The 15189-nt window shown below is 42.9% G+C and overlaps 1 protein-coding gene across 1 annotated transcript; it reads right to left on the reverse strand.

Moving 5' to 3' along the window:
* Positions 1 to 12314: 12314 nt before the first annotated feature.
* LOC147631924 (uncharacterized) lies at positions 12315 to 14329 on the reverse strand. The gene is made up of 2 exons (XM_086807903.1): positions 13124 to 14329; positions 12315 to 12783 (listed from the first exon to the last, which is right to left on the reverse strand). Exons 1-2 carry the CDS (start codon positions 14303 to 14305, stop codon positions 12325 to 12327), a joined length of 1641 nt encoding a protein of 546 aa, XP_086664029.1. The 5' UTR covers positions 14306 to 14329; the 3' UTR covers positions 12315 to 12324.
* Between the last annotated feature and the right edge of the window lie 860 nt (positions 14330 to 15189).

Consider the following 15189-nt stretch of genomic DNA (forward strand, 5'->3'; position numbering starts at 1 on the left):
TTACTAATAAACCTTGTACATTTTCAACTCTTCATCTTATGTGAAATATGCACCTTCTTTAAAGAACTCCCCTTCCTTACATATGTGTCAAAATTTTATTGCTCATAGTTTTTTACTAATAAACCTTGTACATTTTCAACTCTTCATCTTATGTGAAATATGCACCTTCTTTAAAGAACTCCCCTTCCTTACATATATGTCAAAATTTTATTGCTCATAGTTTTTTACTAATAACCCTTGTACATTTTCAACTCTTCATCTTATGTGAAATATGCACCTTCTTTAAAGAACTCTCCTTCCTTAAATATGTGTCAAAATTTTATTGTTCATAGTTTTTTACTAATAAACCTTGTACATTTTCAACTCTTCATCTTATGTGAGCATTTACTCATTTTTGGGTATCTTCTTTTACAATTTGGATTTATCTCCTCCCTACACATGGATTGATGCTATTGGCCCATAGGAACCTTAATTAGACCATAATCCAAAAAAAAAATTCTGAAAATCTAGACCCTTAGACTAAGGTTCTTTATACCTATTTCCAATTAATTTCAATTGCACATTGGAAAATTCTTTTTGAATTTCTGTTTCAGGGGAACTTATTTTAATAAGATGAGTTATTTTTCTATCCCAAAATATTCATAATCTGAATATTCTCTCTCTAGAATAATTTTCTCTCTCTAGGCTAAAACAGTTAGAAACAAGGTCTTTATATTTCTGAAGAGGGATTGATTACAGGGGAAGATACTAGATATCAAAAAGGGGGTTGGGAGAGGAATCTTACATACAAGGTCAACGGATAATGAAACGAGCAACCAAATGTAATCTAACTAGACCTTCTTTCCACTATTATTGCCACTAGTGTCGCGACCCGTCTCGCTGAGACGGGTAAGAGCTAGACACACCATTAAAAAAGATAACTTTTTCAAGGAAGCATCTTTGCATGTAGTTACAGGCAAAAGAAATGTGTAAAGTCACCCTTCCTTTTCTCTTTTGAATAGAAAGAAGTGGGCTCTCATCTATGACATGCATGGATTGGGCACGATAGGGCCTAGCGAAAATAGAAGCTAGGCACATTGGGTTACACACAAACACACATATGAATGTATGTATGTACATGTACATGTACATATGTATATGTGTACGTGTAATCCGTTGAAACCACACATGCTACAACAGGAAGATATGTGTATGTGTGTGCACCTATGAATGCATGTGTGCATGTCACATACACACATGTAAATTTGTGTGTCTGTGTATGCGCACGCTTGCATGCACACGTGCCTGCACACACACACACATACACAATTTATGTATCTCAGCACCCATGATATCCATATATATTGTTCACACACATACATGTATGCATACATATATTTATGAGTTTATCATATATGCGTATATGTGTGTATGTACGTGTATATATATGAATATTATGAGTAAAAAAAGAACTCTACAGTAAGAAACACCAGATGCGATAGACAAAGACTATCGGCTACACATCGCCTCTCTCTGCACACTACACTTGCAACCCAGCTCCTCTCTCTCTCTACACTTCCCAACATCCGCCTCTCTCTCTCTCTCTACACACTGCAGCCGGCCTAGCACACCTCTCTCTCTTTGTGTCTCTGACCCGCCTCTCATTTACTGCACTTAGCTCAGTATTTCAGAGAAGCTGGATGTAGCCAAGCGGTGAAGCTACGCCTTCTCGTGCTACTGCTATGGCGTGTTTTGGGTGGCTCCGAGGTGGCTCCGAGAGGGGGAGGTGTTCTTTTGTGTAGGGGGAGAGAGAGAGAGAGAGATTGCATGTGATGAGAAAGTGCCTTGTCTATGCATATTGCCTATGCATACGAAGCCATCTTGTCTACTCCATTGTCCTCGCACAATTTGCAGCGCCCCACCTCTCTCTGTCTCTCTCCTTGTGAATGTTGAGATATCGAGCTCATCTAGTGAGACGGTGGACACTGATGACCCGCCTGGGGGATAGGTCCCACACTTACACCACTGGCATGGTTGGTGAGATCATGGGTGATATGCGGCCAGTGGGATGACAGGTTGTGTGACAGCCATTCTAGAGACTGGCATAGTTATAGCGCCAGCTCATTTAGTTGGGTTCACACTATAGAACTCTAGTATGTATTTGGTTGAGTACCTTTTCATATTGTGTGTACTCTTATCTTTGTATATGGTGTGTTGAGTGTTGTGTGAAGACGAAGAAGATTTTCAGCCTCCCTTGTCCCACGCCTCCTTAGGGGACTTGGCATCCTGTATGTGCCCAATCATGGTGTCATGTATACTGATAGAGAGCCAATACATAACTTTTCTGGCTCCTTGGTTCCAATCCTTGAACTCTTTCACATCTGCAGCAGTCGGATTGATCTCCGGTATCTCCGGTGCCTCTTTATGCTCACCTTCTATGTAGTCCCAGTAACCCTTTCCCATCAGGAAATTTGTCAACCTGAACCTCCAAGCATGGAAGTTGTTCTTGTCAAGCTTCTCAGCAACAATCTGGTTTATGCCATCATTTGACATCTTGCCAGACACACAAATTTACCAGAAATAGCACTTTGGTTTGTCCTACACAAGCTGCTATATTTTCTACAGCGGTACTGTACTACACTCAAATGTCACAACCAGTGACCTCAATGTGCATACATACACCCAATGGCAAGTGTTTGACCTCCTTGCAGCACACACAATGTCTGCACAACCAATCTGTCTTCCTGCAGTTCTTAAAACAGAGTTGTGCATAGAATCGATAACTTACTTGCAGTGCTCAAAATCACCTACTTTCCAAAAAATGGAGATCCTAACGTGCCCGAAACGCGTTTTCGGCTCGAAAAATTTATCTGATAGGACCCTGTCCGATAGGACATTATAGTTGCTCTATAGCTTTACTCCCGCGAAGAAAGCTCCTCAATCAGAGATCGTTTGCCGGTGCCTCCGGTAGAGTTCCCGACAAGGGTGTAGTCGCCAACACAAATAGGGAAAAGTAGATGAATCTCTTACCCTCGTACCGCTTCCTGTGCTTCTCTTACTTGCAGCAGCAGCCCTTAGCATGAACCGAGCCCTGATACCATGAAAAGATGCAGGGGAGAAGAGAGCTTGAGCTCTTGCAAACACACACACACTCACAAAACTCGGGACACCTTGGTAAAACTCTATGAAACGAATACCAAGACATGAAAGATACAATTGAAGAATGAACTTCATATTGTGGAGAAAAAGAGTATGTCTGTGAATGACTATGCATTGAAGATCAAGGTTATTGTGGAATCCCTTGCATCTATTGGTGTTTCAGTAGATGATGATGATAAGGTGGAAGTCTGTCTACGTGGTCTCGGGCCACAATACAAGGCGTTCAAGACGTCTATTCATACTCGAAAAAACATTCCCAATTTCACAGATTTGGTGTCTATGTTGATTATAGAAAAGAAGAGCTTGGGTGAAGACCAACAGTCTTCACAAAACAAAAACAGTTCAGAGCAACAGGCCTTCTACACAAGTTCAGGAAGAGGACGAGGTAGAGGAGGCTGTGGACGTGGCAAAGGAGGTGGCCGAACAGGTAATCAGAATTATGGCCAGCAGTAGCAGCAACAACAGTCCCAGAATTCACAACAATAACAACACGCAGGTGGAAGAGGCCAATTTAGAGGCAGGGGGAGTCAAAGAGGTCGTGGAAATTGGCAAAGGTAGTATAATGATACACGTGGATGCTTTTATTGTGGTAAGCCTGGACATGTGGCAGATTGTTATAAGAAGCAGGCTGACATGCAAAATGGGAAATTGCAGCAAAACAACTATGCATCCTCAAGAAGAAACAATGAGGATAATGAAAGTTTGTTTGTTATGCAGCATGTCGTTAATGCCATGTCTAAAAATGTTGAAGTAGCACATAAAGATGATGTATGGTACGTTGATTCAGGCTTCGAACCACATGACAAGTCATGGGGAGTGGTTCAAGGAGATGAAAAACCTTGAAAGACCAGGTTTTGTGGAAACAGGGGGATGACACTGCTCATCCAATTGCCCATGTTGGAGATGTGCCATTGTCTATGCAGGATGGCAAAGTGAAGTACCTTGCAGATGTACTTCATGTTCCGAACATAACAAAGAATCTGGTTTCAGTTGGCTAGATGATTGAGCAGGGTTTGCAAGTTCAGTTTAACCCTGATGGTTGTTATGTTGAAGACTTTAAAGACAAGTGCAAGTTGGTGGTTGCAAAAGGCAACAGAGTGGGCAAAATGTTTACATTGAATATAAACATGCCTGAAGTGAGTGCTGCGATGTTTGCAAATGGTTCAGGAATTGTTGCAGACACAGACATTTGGCATAAAAGAATTGGACATGTGAATGTGCAAAGAATGAAGTCTATGCAGACTAAAGGAATTGTGACAGGGCTGCCAAAGTTTAAAGTTGAAGGTATGCAGAAAATATGTGAAGCATGCCAATTTGGAAAGCAAACAAAGCATGTATTTCCACGTGACAGAAATGTGAGCACAAATGCACTAAATTTTGTGCATTCAGATGTATGGGGTCCTACGAAGACCATGTCTATGGGAGGCTGCAGGTATTATGTGACATTTATTGATGACCACACAAGGAAAGTGTGGGTATACTTCATGAAGGAGAAGAGTGAGGTGTTCACTCATTTTCAGAATTTCAGAGTTATGGTTTGAAAAGCAAACAGGGAAACATGTAAAGTGCCTAAGGTCAGATGGAGGGGGAGAGTACTTCTCATATGAGTTCTCTGAATTTTTGCAGAAGAATGGTATTCAGAAACAATTTACATGCAGATACACTCCACAGCAAAATGGAGTTGCTGAGCGAAAAAATAGGCACATTGCTGAGATTGCGCGAGCATTGATGGGAGAGAAGAATATGCCACATAGCTATTGGGCTGAGGCTGTTTCTACAGCAGTTTACATCGTGAATAGGACTCCAACTGCAGCCATACATGATGTAACTCCAAAGGAGAGGTTTACTGAGGCAAAAAACCTGATTTGTCTCATCTGAAAGGATGCATTGCATATGTGCATGTGCCAGATGAGCTGAGAACTAAGTTGGATCCAAAAGCTGAAAATGTGTGTTTATTGGGTAATACAGGTGTTATGACCCTGCTACACGTGAGTTGAGGGTAAGCAGGGATGCTGTTTTTGATGATATGAGCAGTTGGTATGCTGCTGAAAAAGAAGCTGAAAATGTGCCAGATGAGCTGAGAACTAAGTTGGATCCAAAAGCTGAAAATGTGTGTTTATTGGGTATTCCCTTGAGAAAAAGGGATACAGGTGTTATGACCCGCTACACGTGAGTTGAGGGTAAGCAGGGATGCTATTTTTGATGATATGAGCAGCTGGTATGCTGCTGAAAAAGAAGCTGTTGGGGTTGATGTGAGTGGAAATGTGGTTGCACAGAATGCAAGTCAGCAATCACAATCTTTGAGTGGACTAGGAGAGTCCTCATCTAGTGGTTCAGTTGATAGACCATGGAGTGGCAGGCTGCGTTATAATACCAGTCCTGCAAATGTGATTAGTACATCACATAAAGGCAAAGAGAAAGTGGTTGAGCCCCTTAGTATGCCTGACATTTCTGCAGGGCATTCTCATGTTGATGGAGAGTCTAGTGGCTCAGAGATGAGCCGTGATGAGAACACCAGCTATGAGAACACCTGGTGTAAAGAAGGCTATGGAAGCCATGAATGCAAAGCTGTGAAGATCTAGGAGAGTGAAGAATCTTGTGCAGAGGTTTACCTATGATGGCTATGTGGCACATCACTATACATACATGGCAAAAGTTGTGCAGGTTGTAGAGCCCACATACATTGATGAGGCTATTGGAAATGTGTGTTGGGAGAAAGCTATGGATGAGGAGATGGATGCACTATATGGAAATGAGACGGGATTTAGTGCAATTGCCTGAAGGCAAGAAAGCCATTGGATGCAAGTGGGTGTACAAAGTAAAACATAATAGTGATGGAAGCATAAACAGGTACAAGGCTAGATTGGTAGCCAAAGGATATGCGTAGACATATGGCATTGATGATGAGGAAACTTTCAGCCCAGTTGCAGTGGTTGCATCAAAGCAATGGTCTTTACATCAGATGGATGTAAAGAATGCATTCTTGCATGGGGATTTGCAGGAAGAGGTGTATATGTTGCAAGCACCTGGTTATGAGGATGTGAGTCACCCCGAGCATGTTTGCAGGTTGAAGAAAGCCTTGTATGTCTTAAAACAAGCACCAAGAGCATGGTCTGACAAGATTTCTGAATATCTTGTCACTATTGGCTTTCATGTAGCCAATGCACATTTCTCGATGTATGTGAGACACAGTGATAGAGGGGTTGTGCTTGTTGTCATCTATGTAGATAACCTGATCATTACAGGGGACCATGATGCTGAGATCTTTGATGTAAAGATCTTGCTTAGACAGAAGTTTGAGATGAAGGATCTGGGGGAGCTCAAATATTTCTTGGGCATTGAGGTGATTAGGTCACCACATGGTATTGGATTACTGCAGAGACAGTATGGCTTGGACATGTTGTCCAAGTATGGTATGATAGGCTGTAAGCCTATCTCAGTGCCATTGGATCAAAATGGCAAGTTGAGTGCAGATTCAGGAGAGATTTTGGAGGATCCTACTATGTATAGGCGCAGGAAGCTTGATTTACATGACGATCACCAGGCCAGATTTGAGCTATGCAGTTGGGTTGGTGAGTCAGTTTATGCAGGTTCCTCGGAAGCCGCATTTGGATGCATTGAGACGTATACTGAGGTATGTGAGGTCTACTTTGCATTGTGGACTATTTTATGAAACTGTGATAGAGATATGTATACATGGGTACATAGATGCTCATTGGGCTGGTAGTATCTCAGATAGAAGATCTACTAGTGGCTTCATGTTTTCTTTGGGGAGTGCTGTTGTAACTTGGAGCAACAAGAAGCAACCTACGGTTGCTCTATCCAGTACAAAGGCCGAGTACAGAGGTGCTGCTATGGGAGCATGTGACAACCCTGCTTGGCACCCTCAAGTTCTAGTAGAGCTTGACCTTGCCCTCCCTCTCCCAGATGAGATTGCTATAGGGTGTGGTGAGTTCTCCCATATTCAGCCAGTTCTTTACAAACATCTTCCCAACTCCTGCTTCCACTGTGGAAAACAAGGACACCTTATCAGAAACTGCCCCATCAAACACCCTCAGATCATCCTACCCCAAGTTTCTGAAAGAAAAACCCCCCCTAACCCTAGCCAAGCCCCCCTAACCCCGGCCCTCAACCTTCTAATGAAAACCCAAAAGAAACAGAGTTCATCCAAGTCAACAGAAGGAGACCTCCTAACAGACCCAAACCCCCTCAGACCCTTCTCAAGCCCAATAGGTACTCAGTTTTAGCCTCTGTACCAGACCCTGATGATACAGAAGAAGAAAATGAATGTGTAGAAAGCACCCCTATAAACAAACAGAGGTTAGAGAAGGAAGTTGACAACCTGGATTCAGCTGACATGGATACCACAGTCATCCCAGCTCCTGAAAAAAGCTCCAAACCACAAGCAGGTAACTCCAATGACATGGAGATAAGCAAAGAACTCAAGAGGGGCAGAGCCCACCTGGGAACCTCCACCCCCTAAAGGAGGTCACAACAAACCCCCCAACAAAAGATAATGAAATTTGCAGGCTTCAATGTCAAAGAACTTTCTGACCCAAAGACAACTAGTCAGACAATGGATTAAATCCAAAGGTCATCTAGACATCATCACTCTAGTGGAGATAAAGACTACAGGTGAGGAGCTGAACAGAAGGCTATACTCCATCTCCCCTGAACACTTTTGGTTAACTCATTACACACTCATGGAAGTGGAGGCCTAGCAGTTGGCATCCATAATGACTGCATCCAAGACCTAGAAGACTTTCACATTGACAACAACAATCAATGGATAGCAATGCTCATGAACAACTTCACCTATGTAGGAGTATATGCTCATGGCCCACAAAAACAGAGGATTAGAACATGGAACTCTCTACTAAGGCTACAAGCACCTGTTTTGATTATGGGAGACTTCAACATGGTTGAAGTCCCTCAAGGACAGATTCAACTCCAAAGGTCAAACCTTGGTTGGAACAGAGAAACAAACTTGGGAAAAAGTTAAACACAAGTTCAATCTGCAAGACTTGGGGCAAGAAGGAAGCTTCACATGGCAAAACTACTCTTCTGGAGAGCTCACCAGAAAAGCCAGATTAGATAGATCTTATGCAAGTGGTGAAATATATACTAAATACAATAGGTGTGAATGCTCAGTTGACATTACTACCTGCATATCAGATCACTACCCCATCATCACCACTATGGATGATCAAGACAGCAGACACAAATCTAGCTGGTTCCACACAGACCTTGAACTATTTAAGCTGCCTCTAGTACAAGAAGAAACCAAACACATCTGGAACTTCTTCTTCAGCAACAATCTTTTCCCAGCTAAAGCTTGGAGTCTATCAGTTAAGTCAACCCAAAACTTGCTCAAGCAGGTCAGAAAGGAAGTTACAGCTCACAGAATCAGCAGATTAAAAAAACTCCAAGAGCAGCTTCAAGAACAAGAATCCTCCACTGACCCTACTAATGTCAATCAGCTCAGAGCCAAAATTAAAAGAGAAGAAGAAATCGCCCTCCAACATACCAAGCTCTTTACCAGGGAATGGTAGGCACGAAAAATTGACAGGCCTCCCTGAAATGTTTAAAATGCTGAAAGTCAAGCAAAGGCAAGAACATATTCCCTTGCTTAAAAACAATGATGGAATCCAGGCTACCAACCAAGAGGAGAACAAAAAACTCCTCACTTACTACTTTCACAACATCTTGCAGGAGGATGGTCCGCAATGGAGGCTATCAAAGTAGCCAGCCTCCTTACTGGAACAGGACATCACTCATGATGAAATCAAAGATGCCATCTTCTCTCTCAAAACCAAAAAGAGCCCAGGTGAGGATGGACTTCCTTCTGAATTTTTTCAAACTTTTTGTGATTTGCTAACAGGACCAATAATCCAAGTGTGGCAAGAATCTGTGAAATATGGAGCCCTCCCATCAACAATCAATGAAGGCCTTATCAAGCTCATCCACAAAAAAGGCCCCAGAGAAAACATGGGTAACTGGAGACCTCTTACAATGCTCAACAGTGTGTATAAAATCATTGCCAAAGCCTTAGCCCTCAGATTATCCAAACACATGAAACTCTGGATAACCAAGGAACAAAAAGGGTTTATCAAAGGCAGGTATATCCTGGATTCCATCATTGCCTTATGGGAAGGGATTGAATATGCAGAAAAAACCAATCAGGACTACATGTTTATTAAGATTGACTTTGATAAAGCTTATGACAGAATACAGTGAGACTACATCCTCCAATCACTCAGAGATATGGGACTGGGCCCCCAATTCACCCACATGGTGAAAACCTTATTTGGAAATGCCAAAGCCAAAATTATCATTAATGGAGAACTGTCTGACTCCTTCCCCTTAGAAAAGAGTATCAGACAAGGATGCCCCTTAGCACCCCTACTGTATGCAGTAGCTGCACATGGACTAAATTGGCTAATCAAGGACAAGATCAGCAAAGGTGAATTGATTGGCATCACTTTACCCAATGGAGAACAAATGTGCACCCAGATGTTTGCTGATGACACTAACAGCCTAATAGCAAATGATGAAGAGAATATCAAGGCACTCTGGAGATGCCTCCAAACCTACTGTGAAGCCTCAGGCTCCAAAAAAAAACACAGCAAGACAGGAATCAAAACCCTCATTGAACCCCTCCCTTCTTAGCTTCTGGAGACAGGTTGTAACATCATTCAGGATGGTGAGATCTTCAGGCTCCTTGGTATCCCCATGGGATTCAAGGTGACATTGAGACAGAAATGGCAATGGGTAATGGAGAAAATAGAAAGCAAGCTACTAAGATGGAAAAGAAAGCAACTGTCACTAGCAGGGAGAATCATGGTGCTGAATCACTTCATCATCCCATCTACTATCTACTTTCTCAGCTGCTGGAGGCCCAGACTCTGACCTTAAAGACTTCACCAAGCTATGCAGAAATTACCTACGGGGAGGGGACCCATGGAACAAGAGCAGACCTAAAGTAAAATGGGACACCTGTACCATCCCCAAAACCAAGGGAGGGCTGGGGATTAAAGATATCAGGCATTATGCTGACAGAATGGCCTCAAAATGGATCATCAGAGCCTTAGAGAACCTCACAGAAGATTGGGCACAGCTGCTGCTCAAAGACACCCCCAGGTTCACTATCACAGGCCACAATAAATGGTGCAATCTCCCCATCAGCACCATCGTGGCATCCAAGCACCCTATAACCCCCAAAGAGAGTCAACTAGTAACATCCATATGGAAAGCCTCGTTCAGAATCAAGAGGTTTCTAACCATTATCCCCAAGGACAACAAAGCAGAAGGAATTTTAGCCAACGATTCTTGTTGGTGGTCTATACTCCCCCTGACCCCCCTTGAACCAGAGGAAGGGAAGATAGCTCTAAATCTGTACAAAAAAGGACTAGCTACCTGGGCAGATATATTCAACCACCACAAAGGAACCTGGCTAACAAGAGGTGAACTTGTAGCCAAAATTGACAGTAGTTCACCAGAGTTGGATCTAATCCAAAGCAGAGTAGTTCAATGGAACCAACTGGAAATTTGGAAAATAAGCAGATCTCCAACCTTCAGTATCTCAGCTTTTCAATGGGTAGAGAGCAAACCTCTACTCCCAATCCCTAATTTCGAAAGCCCTTTCGAAAGAGCTCCTGCAATCCACGTCACCCTCAACCGCCGATGGAACACCAACTGGGATCGGAAAAATGGTATAACATCCTCAGTGAGCTGTGGAGCCCACATATCGACCCCAAGAAATCATGCCTAGCATGGCTGACAGTTTACACAGCCATATGGACTCAGGGCAAGGCAGCAAAATTGCACATCTCCTCAGATCAATGTGCTAGATGCGGCCTACCGGAGGACGACCTTCACATCTTCATTCAATGTATGCACATATCCAGCACATTCAAAGAGCTGCACTCCACTATTCAGATGTGGGGCAAGGATGTCAACTGGAAGAATCTAATGTTAGGGGAAAACATAGGATGTTCAATAGCACTCTGGAATGTTATCAGATGTGAGTATCTATGGCACGCATGGCTGCAGAGGTTATCAGCTACATTTAACAACTCTGAAATCAAGGGTACCCCTCTCACACTTTGTTTAATCACTACATGCAACAGGTACTGGACTAAACAAACCCAAGCCCTCTTCAGTCTAGAGAGAAGGCTATTGCTTAAATTCCAAAAGAGAGCTTCAGACTTCACCCTGGAAAAATTAGAAAAAACCAGAGACAAGATTCTACTCATCCTATCCAAGGATAGAGCTCTTATAGAAGCAATCAACAAGCAACAGTAATCATACCTCTCTCCCATAGCCCAAGAACAAAAGACAAGGGATAACACAAAAAAGTCTCAGAAGAGGAATGACATACAAACAGGAATTAGGGACCAAACCAGGCAATCTGAAGAGAAAGATAAGGCAATGTGACCTGTGTAGCAGCTGATAAAGGACCACGAGAGGAACCAGCTTCCAGGTCTACCACCTTCTGAAAAGCTCAGGTCCTGCGTGCTGCTTCCCCCCTTCATCATCTGGCTGCTGCTGCTGCTCAAGCTATGAACATTTCTGCACTCTGCAGTGATGATTACTCGTGGAAAAGGCGCTATCCTGAGTGAGATCCATTGTTTGGATGTGGGTGCCAAGTGCAAGGTCTATCCTCCAAAAGAAGAAGAAGACGATGACATGGTTGCATGTGTCCTGGAGAGGCCGTAAGCCATCAAGCTAAGAAAGAGAAGAGAACCTACGGACTGCGGAGGGTGATATAAGAGAAGTACCGGAAACGCAAAGGAGTTAGCTGGAGGCGAAAGAACCGCCTTTCTTCAAGCAACCGCCCACACTGCGTATAATAGAGAACGCATGTGCATGACCAGTTACCACGTAAATGACCACTCTGGCGGCTAGGGACACTTTGTGAGAATTCTTGAATTTAAATGTTTGTCTAAATTTTGGATTTTCAAAATAGCGCCTTCTTTTGCAAAACGAAGTGCAGCTTTTCAACACGTTGTAACCTGTCTCCTTCCTTCTTCTTAATATAAACAGCCAGTCTTTTGAAAAAAAAAGAAGGAAAATGTTAGTTTTAGATTTCCAGTAGGGCCCACAGTAGGGTTTGTCGTGACGCCCCGGTTTGAGAGAGAGAGAGAGAGAGTTCTTTGATCATAGAAAATCCCGTTAAATAATCAATTAGGCATTAATTCTGCAATTGCATTCAGGGGAATAATTCAAGGTTACATTACGCTGCTCTTTGGCGGAAAGGAAGGTAGCAATGACATTGTAAAGCCAACCTCCAATGTAAGTAGCATTCATACCCACGGGTTGATTCTTGTAGAAATGCACGAAGCAATCATTATCGATGCTATTATTTATACTAAGGTCTTGACTTAGGACATTACTCTTGCCATCAATATTATTGGCAAGGGCTAAGGGACATCCTGGTGTGTTGGGGTCTCTCCAATAGCCTTCATGTTGATGGCCAACCCACCTTGCAAGGTTCTGGTATCTGTATTGGACGCTCCCTGCCAATTCCAGCCAGCCACCTGGCAGCATTTCCATGATCCTGCCCACTTGCAACATGAATATCATGTTGGTGAGCTCATCTCCATGTGCAGACACTAGTATGTCAGTGTAAGCCATCCTCTCCACCTGCAGTATTTTCTTACTAATTAGTACCATTAACCCACTTTTAAATTATCACCTGCAATCTAAAAGTTATAATGAGACTCAGCATCAGTGCTCTAAGAAGATGTTTTTTCCAACCAAATCAAAATAAAGGTAATGCTTGAACATACCCAGGATTTAGTACTATTTTTTTTTAAAATCACCATTATAACTAAAATGAATGATTTTTGTTCATGGAAAATGCAGGCAATGACAAATTTCAACAAGAAAAATACACTATAAACCCATCCATTATTAGAGACACAGATCTGCCCTTAGATAAGGACTTTGGTTTAAAAACTCTTTGTCACAGGAAAAGGATTACCTGCTCACAGAAGGTCAAGTTTTCCACATACATGACAGACCAAGAACATCCCTGCACCTTCTCACATTGCTGCTGCACTACTTGCTGCCAAGCTTTTTCATCTAAGAAACCTCTGGCTCTACCATTCCTCACCATCAAAGTCACATTAACATGTTGTCCGGTCCGCAGACTTGTCCGTTTCACACCACAGGTCCTCATTGCTTGGCACCTGATTTCTTCAAAAATGGAAGCCAAATGGTCCTCATTCACACCAACCAGCCCTCTCCTGCTCAATACTGCATTCTCAAAGCACACTGGCTTTTGGGCATCTTTTCTCTCCTGAATTGTGTCAAAACTAGGAAGACCGACAGCTTCCATGACATCAGCCATCCAGTGTCCACCAACAATGTTGAATCTATATTGACCTATGTGGAAAAGTAAGAGCCTATCAGCATGTCCACAATGGTGGGTTAATTTCCAATGCACAAATGGAGCAAGGCCAAACACGGCCGGCCATGGGTTTGGAAAGTCCTCTTCTGTGTTAGCTATGAGGGTTACACCAGGGATGAAATAAGAGTCAGGAGGCAAGCCATCTTTGAATGCAAAACCATAGGAGTTGTTGGCACCAAAGGATGAATCATTGCCTTTAAAGCATAATAAACGCCCATGGGAAAGCTCGGAGGGGAAGTAGAAAAGCTCAGAGAGGCCCTCCTCGGACATAGTTTCTGTGCTTGAGATCGTAGACATGAAGGAGTGATCAGAGCTTTCACGGTTATGTGTTGAGTGATCATTTGCTGCATGTGGGTCTTTGATTAGGGGCCAAAACTCTACACTTAGAGATAAGTGGTTGTGGAGGAGGTGGGCTGCATCTTCCATATCTTTGATTTTGTCAAAGAGAAGGGATTCATAGAGCTGTGCATTCTGCAAGCCACGCTCGATGAAGGCGAAGCGCCGCATGAGAAGATCGAAGAGGTCATCTTCGGTGCGTTTAAGCTGCAGTAAGTTGGCATTCGTATTGGTGTTAATAATGTTGTTGGGCCGAATTAAGCTTGCTTCTGTGGAGGTAATGGTGTAGATGTTTTTGTTGTTGAGGTGCTGGATATCGGAAGTTACAGTCGGATACAGCTGCAGCATCCCTATGCATGCCGTCAGTACAAGCAAGCCCAGCAGCAGGGCGTTGGGCGCCGCCACGCTTAGCCTCATAGGGGTGGGTGTGTGTGTGAGAGAGAGAGGGACAAAGGGGCGGTGGGGGTTTCTCTGTGTGTGTGTGTGTCTCTCTCTCGAGAGAGAGATGGGGAAAGTCAAACTATACTTTATTTGCAAGCACAACGATCGGCAAAGCCTTTCATGTTTAGCCACTCCCTCTTACTTGCATGTTCTTCCCACCTTACCATCATAACGGTGATGGGCTTATTACAAAACCCCATCACATATAAAGAGTCAACACGATTTTTTTTTTTGGTGTGTTGTATTGCACGAGAGGGATGTTCTATTGCCAAAAAAGAAAAAGAAAAAGTGTGTAGCTTGGCACAAGTGAGAGGGGTGTTGTATTGCAAAAAAAAAACGTGTTTAGCCTCGTGCAAGTGTTGTATAGCAAGACATGGGTGTTGTATTTGCAGGAGAGGCTTCTGAAACAAATGCCATTTTAAGTTTGCACTTTGCACGTGCAATGGGCAAAGATTGAACCCAACGTTCTTAGTATTCTCCCTTAGCCAACCCACCATAACACCCTTGGGTCAGGGTTTGGGAAAAGATAGCTCCGACTTAGCCCAAAACTTGTTCAAATTTGTGCAAAGCGTGCTCAAATTTGTGGGAGAAGGACAAGAATCCTCTTCAAAATTTTCAAGTTTTAGTTGTATTTGGCAAAATTTATAGAGAAACGCCTTCTCAAAATGGTCAATTTCCTTTGCAAATTACAATGAGAAGGTTTTCAATCCGCCTCAATAAAATGTATTTCTCGAACACTACCTTGGGTTAGTGCCAACACATAACTATGACACTTTACCATCATGTCCATTTTAATAAAACTATTGGTTTTCTTTTAATGAAATACAATAAATAATGTCTGTGGGCATCCTCCATTTAGT

The sequence above is a fragment of the Cibotium barometz genome, chromosome 14, assembly GCF_041138505.1.
Source record: "Cibotium barometz isolate CiBa-2024 chromosome 14, ASM4113850v1, whole genome shotgun sequence".
NCBI classification, from domain to species: domain Eukaryota; kingdom Viridiplantae; phylum Streptophyta; class Polypodiopsida; order Cyatheales; family Cibotiaceae; genus Cibotium; species Cibotium barometz.